General features: G+C 51.5%; 1 protein-coding gene across 1 annotated transcript; it reads left to right on the top strand.

Moving 5' to 3' along the window:
- The first annotated feature begins 395 nt into the window (after nucleotides 1-395).
- Nucleotides 396-2,682, top strand: LOC135976943 (uncharacterized). The gene is made up of 2 exons (XM_065574892.1): nucleotides 396-1,118; nucleotides 2,113-2,682. Exons 1-2 carry the CDS (start codon nucleotides 542-544, stop codon nucleotides 2,586-2,588), a joined length of 1,053 nt encoding a protein of 350 aa, XP_065430964.1. The 5' UTR covers nucleotides 396-541; the 3' UTR covers nucleotides 2,589-2,682.
- The last annotated feature ends 4,656 nt before the right edge of the window (nucleotides 2,683-7,338 follow it).

Below are 7,338 nucleotides of genomic sequence, written 5' to 3'. Positions count from 1 at the left end.
ACCGCCAGCTGCGCCTCTCCACCAACCATTATTTCAGCTGTTAGTAGGAGGGCCTCAGTGCCAGTGCACTCAGAGCAACTAACCCAAAGTAGGTCTAATGCTTAGATCTAAGAATCAGTGATTTCAGCTCTGCAGCACCTAACAAGGCCTGGTCTACACTAGGCGTTTATGTCGAAGTTAGCGCCGTTAAATCGAATTAACCCTGCACCCGTCCACACTGCGATGCTATTTAGTTCGACATAGAGGTCTCTTTAATTCGACTTCTGTACTCCTCCCCGACGAGGGGAGTAGCGCTAAATTCGACATGGCCATGTCGAATTAGGCTAGGTGTGGATGGAAATCGACGCTAATAGCTCCGGGAGCTATCCCACAGTGCACCACTCTGTTGACGCTCTGGACAGCAGTGCGAGCTCGGATGCTCTGACCAGCCACACAGGAAAAGCCCCGGGAAAATTTGAATTTGAATTCCTTTTCCTGTCTGGCCAGTTTGAATCTCATTTCCTGTCTGGACATCGTGGCGAGCACAGCAGCACTGGCAACGATGCAGAGCTCTCCAGCAGTGATGGCCATGCAGTCTGTGAATAGAAAGAGAGCCCCAGCATGGACTGATCGTGAAGTCTTGGATCTCATCGCTGTGTGGGGCGATGAGTCCGTGCTTTCCGAGCTGCGATCCAAAAGAAGGAATGCAAAGATCTACGAGAAGATCTCTAAAGACATGGCAGAGAGAGGATACAGCCGGGATGCAACGCAGTGCCGCGTGAAAATCAAGGAGCTGAGACAAGGCTACCAGAAGACCAAAGAGGCAAACGGACGCTCCGGATCCCATCCCCAGACATCCCGTTTCTACGAGGCACTGCATTCCATCCTCGGTGCTGCCGCCACCACTACCCCACCAGTGACCGTGGACTCTGAGGATGGGATACTGTCCACGGCCGGTTCCTCAGACATGTTAGGGGACGGGGAAGATGAGGAAGGAGATGAGGAGGGCGAGGCAGTTGGCAGCTCTCACAACGCTGATTTCCCCGACAGCCAGGATCTCTTCATCACCCTTACAGAGATCCCCTACGAAGCGTCCCCAGCCATTACCCCGGACACAGAATCTGGTGAAGGATCAGCCAGTAAGTGTTGTAAACATCTAAACATTTATTTTTAACAAAACAGGAATATTAACAATTAAAAGAATGGGTTGTTCATGATTAGTGTGCCCTAGGCGCTTAACGGTTTAGTAAGGGGCAGTGCAAGTTTTGAAAAGAAATCTAGCAATGTCCGGTTTTCAGTGATTGTCCTGCACAAGCCGCTCTACTGTGTATTCCCTGCTACTGCAGCTACAGTAAAATGCGGTCTATATGTGCGGGGATAGAGCAGTAATCCTCCTGGGACATCTCGATGAAGCTCTCCTGGAGGTAACTTGAAAGCCGTTGCATGAGGTTCTTGGGGAGAGCGGCCTTATTGGGTCCTCCGAAGTACGACACGTTGCCGCGCCACGAGATTATCAGGTACTCGGGGATCATTGCTCTGCACAGCAGGGCGGCATACGGCCCTGGTCTTTGGAGGCTTTCCCGGAGCATTCTCTCTTTGTCGCTCTCGGAGATCCTCATCAGGGTGATGTCGGCCATGGTGACCTGCTTTTAATTAGGTAGGGGAATGTTAGTGTTGGGACTGCTTTCCCGTTCCTTTACAGAACTGTCACCGCTGGTTTGCAGCCACGCGGTGGAGGCGGGAGAGGGGCAGCCGAAAGGGATCATTCCCGGGGACAGCCGCGAGGGGGTGGGACAGGGGCAGAGTTCCCGCTTGCCGGATTGCTGGCAGCAGGGACTGACATTGATTTAAATGTGAAATGAGGCCAGTGGTAATATAAAAGTTTTAAACTGCCACAAGTGTACGGCTTACCATGTCTGCCTGCAACAGAAATTCCGTTGTGCTGCCTCGCTTCTCAAATGTGCTGTTCAAGACCCCAGGCACAGAATGCGAAGGCCGAGAATTCGACCTTGTGCTGAGTGCGCATGTGAAAGGTGCTGTGCATGGTCTTGTTCACAGAGAAAGACTATGTTCTTTGTTCACAACTACATTTATCTTTCAGAGGAATTCACTCCCTTTTTCCCATTTCCACAGCCCCGTCTGCGACTGTCTCACAACCTAGCCTGGAATCACACTCCCAGAGGCTAGCGCGGATTAGGCGTAGGAAGAAGAGGACACGGGAGGACATGTTCTCTGAGCTTATGGCCTCTTCCCAAGCCCAGGCAGCACAGCAGACCCAGTGGCGGGAGAACTTGACCCGAATGCACCAAGCCAACATGGATCGGGAGGAGAGGTGGCGGCAGGAAGACCAGCAGGCGACTCAAACGCTGCTTGGACTACTGAGGGAGCAAACGGACACGCTCCGGCGCCTTGTGGATGTTCTGCAGGAACGGAGGCAGGAGGACAGAGCCCCGCTGCAGTCCATCTCTAACCGCCCTCCCCCGCCACCAAGTCCCATACCCACCTCACCCAAAGTGCAAAGAAGGAGAGGCGGCAGAGTCCCTGCTAACTCTCACTCCACCCCTGCAGAGAGCTCTAGTAGCAGAAGGCTCTCATTTCCCAAAATTTGAAAAGTTCTTTCCTTCCCGCCTGACACAAGCCCACGTCCAAGTTTCACCTCCCAATGCCATGTGTAGTTGATAATAAAAAATTCGTTTCTGTTAACTACTGTTTCAATCATGTTCTTTTGGAGGAGGAGGGGAAAGGGGGTTGGAAATTGGACAGGACAGTCTCCTTTGGCAGGGTACATAGTCGGGGGCAGGCACAGCAGCAGGGCACATACACAGTGCAGTGATGCAGTGACTAGTTGCCCCGGTTAGTCTGGGAGGTTGTTTTGATGTAATGTTGGGGGGGGTGGGTTGCTCTGTGACTTTGTGGCGGGGGAGGGCAGTTACAGATCTTAAGCGCCGGTCCTTAGACAGGATCACAGAGCCACACAGCATGGGATCTGTAACCGTCCTCCCCCTGCCACAAAGTCAAATAGACCTCCCATACACACAGTCCCGATCAGGAGGGGTGACAGGCTCCGTTGAAACAAGCATCCCACCGCAGCGGAGCCTGTCAATCCTTGAGTTTAGAAGCTGCATTCGCATCACAACACTAGACCCGCCCCGCACCACAGTCTGCGTCCCAGTTTTAAAAAATTCCCGCTAAAACAGTATTAAAGAAAACGGTGTGCTTTAACAAAGTAGAACTATTTTTATTTCGACACGTGTGTTGGAGGGGGGGTGACGGGGGTATGTAACTGGATAGGATAGTCAACATTACCTGGGTAAAGAAACGGGGGCAGGTTTAGCTTCTCAGTACACAAACTATAAAATCACAGGTTACCCTGCTCACTCAGGAACTTTGCTTTCAAAGCCTCCCGGATGCACAGCGCTTCCCGCTGGTCTCTTCTAATCGCCCGGCTGTCTGGCTGTGAGTAATCACCAGCCAGGCTATTTTCCTCAACCTCCCACCCCGCCATAAAGGTCTCCCCCTTGCTCTCACAGAGATTGTGGAGCACACAGCAAGCTGCTATAACAATGGGGATATTGGTTTCGCTGAGATCACAGCGAGTCAGTAAGCTTCTCCATCTCCCCTTGAGACGGCCAAAAGCACACTCCACCACCATTCTGCACTTGCTCAGCCGGTAGTTGAAGAGTTCTTTTTCAGTGTCCAGGGCGCCAGTATAGGGCTTCATGAGCCAGGGCATTAGCGGGTAGGCTGGGTCCCCGAGGATGACTATAGGCATCTCCACATCCCCAACAGTTATTTTGTGGTCCGGGAAGTAAATACCTTGTTGCAGCCGTCTAAACAGACCAGAGTTCCTGAAAACACGAGCGTCATGAACCTTGCCCGGCCATCCCACGTAGATGTTGGTAAAACGTCCCCTGTGGTCCACCAGTGCTTGCAGCACCATGGAAAAGTATCCCTTTCGGTTAATGTACTGGGTGGCCTGGTGGTCCGGTGCCAGGATAGGGATGTGAGTTCCATCTATGGCCCCACCGCAGTTTGGGAATCCCATCGCTGCGAAGCCATCTATGATCGCCTCCACGTTTCCCAGGGTCACTACCTTTGGCAGCAGTACATCAACGATTGCCTTCGCTACTTGCATCACAACAACCCCCACGGTAGATTTGCCCACCCCAAACTGGTTCGCGACTGACCGGTAGCTGTCTGGCGTTGCAAGCTTCCACAGGGCTATGGCCACTCGCTTCTGTACACTCAGTGCAGCTCGCAACCGGGTGTCACTGCGCTTCAGGGCAGGGGACAGCAACTCACAAAGTTCCAGGAAAGTTCCCTTCCGCATGCGAAAGTTTCGCAGCCACTGGGATTCATCCCAGACCTGCAGCACTATGCGGTCCCACCACTCAGTGCTTGTCTCCCGTGCCCAGAATCGCCGTTCCACGGCATCAACATGACCCATTGCCACTGTGATGTCCTCGGCGCTGGGTCGCCTGCTTTCTGACAGGTCTGTGCTACTCTCAGACTTCAGGACATCACCGCGGTGCCGTAGCCTCCTTGCCTGACTTTTCTGCATCTGCCTCAGGGAAACCTTTATGATAAGCTGCGAGACGTTGAGAGCGGCCACAACTGCAGCGATGGTCGCAGCGGGCTCCATGCTCGGAGTACAGTGGCGTCCGCGCTGTCAATGACTGGAAAAGCGCGCGAACTGTTTTCCCGCCGGCGCTTTCAGGGAGGGAGGGCGGGAGTGATGGACGGATGACGACAGTTTCCCAAAAGCACCCTCGACTCATTTTGTTACCCAGAAGGCATTGCCGGCTACACCCAGAATTCCAATGGGCAGAGGGGACTGCGGGAACTGTGGGATAGCTGACCACAGTGCACCGCTTCGAATGTCGACGCTATCACCGTTAGTGTGGACGCACAAAGTCGAATTACTGTCCTTAGTGTGGACACACACGTTCGACTTTGCAATATCGATTACAAAAATTCGATGCAAGTAAAATCGAACTACTCTCGTAGTGTAGACAAGGCCCAAGACTCCTAACAGAATCAAAATTAGCTCTGTTATTACAACATAGAGAGATGAAAGAATCAAAGTGGTGTTTAGGACCTTCAGAAGGAGGCCTACATTACCAAGTACACATACCAGTCCCAGCCTCTCTCAGTTCACTGGGCTTTGGAACCCATGTCCCTTGCCTAGCAAGTGCTACTTAGTTGAGGGCAAGTCCCTCCATCATAAAATGCCAAGTACAGTTCTACTGTCCTTGATTCACATAACCAGGATAACAACCCTTTATTACTCCTGCCCCAATAACAAAGAGACTGGGGATCCCACAGCAGCCAAAGTGACCATTTGGGCAAGCAGTCCATCATGCTAGGCAGGGTCGGTGTGCCCATGCAAATGAGATCAGCCCCTAAGTCCTTTTCCACAGCTCACCACCAGATGTCAGGATAGAGCTCATTCTGACTCTGCTTACACATGGAAGAAGAATTATTAAAGATGGGAATACTATATCTGTCTCTTCCACAAAGGAAAATCTGTCACCCTAGCTGATTTTCTCCACCCACTCCCCGGAAAAGAGGGAGACAGTACCACCTTCCCTCCCTTAGAAGTAATCCAAGAGAAACAGAGCAATCCTGCCAGTTCCTTGTCACCAGTATAAGCCAGAGGAGAACTGATGGCTACATTATAGTCTCTACCAGGATATATCTTGCTTTGACATGTTTAAGAATTTCCCTTAGAGAATATATGGTAATTTTCAACATCATTAAAGGAAAAACAGAATTTCTTCCTTCCACTATTCAGGAAGTGTGGTGCTGCTGTGGAAGAGTATAAGGAACTCAGGTTACAAACATAGACCTTGGCTCAAATACCTGATTTGTTCTCAAGGTACTCACTGCAATGGTTTCTCAGAGCAACACTGATGGCTCTGAAGGGAGAGCTTCTGGAGTGGGGAAGATGCCATAGTTTTCCAGAAATATATATTATGGTGCCTTGTTCACTTCATTAACAATTAAGTGGCTGTGAACTTGTGCGACATTATCACACTCCTCTACATTGATTCATGTAGCTAATTATATTACTGAACTTTCAAGTCTCCCAATTAAGAGCACTACCTTGGAACCCATACAGCAGAAGAGCAAAGGAATGTTTGTAGTGTTGTAGCCACGTCAGTCCCAAGATATGCCATGTTTACACTTCATTTAAATGATAGGCTGTTCTTTTGACCTCTGAATGAGCAGAATACAGTATAGACAGGGACAGTTGATTACATTGTCGACCCTACTCAGAGATATGTAAATACACAAAAACACAAACGTTATCCCTCCACATCACTTTTGAGGGTTGTTTATTTTGCAGGATATTTAACCCTTTCTAGCCATATGTCACACCCTACATTATCATCTTGTGGTGCCTGGTCACCTGATCCAACCAAGCCCAAATCCATCCATCACCTGTGAGACTGATAACTAGGAAGAGGTGAGTCTGAGCCCAACTCCCCTTAAACGCCAGTCCAACTTGTGACATGAAATGTATGTGTATAGGGAGCAGAGTGGGAAGAAACTCATGCAGCCTAATCCTCTCCCAACCCCAGATTTCATGGAGCCCAGAGGAATACACTGCGTGGGGTGGAGACTCTGAAATTTCATGTGAGGGAGTCATGAAGAGGATGTGGCTGGCAGAGAGAACCGAAAATTGCTGTTTTGCATTGTCATCTCCCTCCAAGCCTGTGGAATTTGCTGCACAAGTTAATGCTGTTTATTGCAACACTAACTCCTGCATTTCCTGCCTCCTACCTAGGGTTGTCAGGTGTCCAGTTTTCAACCAGAACGCTGGTCGAAAAGGGATCTGGCAGCTCTGGTCAGCACAGCTGACCAGTCTGCTACAAGTCTGGTTGGCCGCAGCGGGGCAGGCAGGCTCTGTGCCCAGCTCTTCACAGAGTCCAGGAAGTGGCCAGCATGTCCTTCCAGCGCCTAGGCAGAGGGGTGGCCAGTGGGGATCCATATATTGCCCTTGCCTGCAGGTGCTGCCTTGAGCACTACCTCTGCAGCTCCCATTGGCCGGGAACCACGGCCAATGGGAGCTGAGGGGGCGGTGCCTGCAGGCACCATGTACATAGCCCCTTGGCAATGCACGGAACCCTCTGGCCACCCCTCCACCTAGGAGCTGGGAGCCATTCAGATTTCCTCCCTCCCTGGAAAACGAAGGGGCCACCTGAGGTCAGCACTGCTCAGAGCCCGGATCCCAACCCCCTTGGCCCAGCCTAGAGCCCTCTCCTACACCCCAAACCCCTCATCCCAGGTCCCACCCTAGAGCCTGCACCCCAAGCCAGAGCCCTCACCCTCTTCCACACCCCAACCCCCTGCCCC

This window comes from Chrysemys picta, chromosome 1 (assembly GCF_011386835.1).
Source record: "Chrysemys picta bellii isolate R12L10 chromosome 1, ASM1138683v2, whole genome shotgun sequence".
Taxonomy (NCBI): domain Eukaryota; kingdom Metazoa; phylum Chordata; order Testudines; family Emydidae; genus Chrysemys; species Chrysemys picta.
Note: the sequence above shows the minus strand (reverse complement) of the source record. Positions and strands in the feature narration are given on the sequence as shown.

Bases quoted from the DNA above. Each gene is read 5' to 3' on its own strand.
- LOC135976943 (XM_065574892.1), top strand. From the start codon at position 542: ATGCAGAGCTCTCCAGCAGTGATGGCCATGCAGTCTGTGAATAGAAAG. The intron at 1,119-2,112 runs GTAAGTGTTGTA...CCATTTCCACAG, and splicing joins ATCTGGTGAAGGATCAGCCA to CCCCGTCTGCGACTGTCTCA.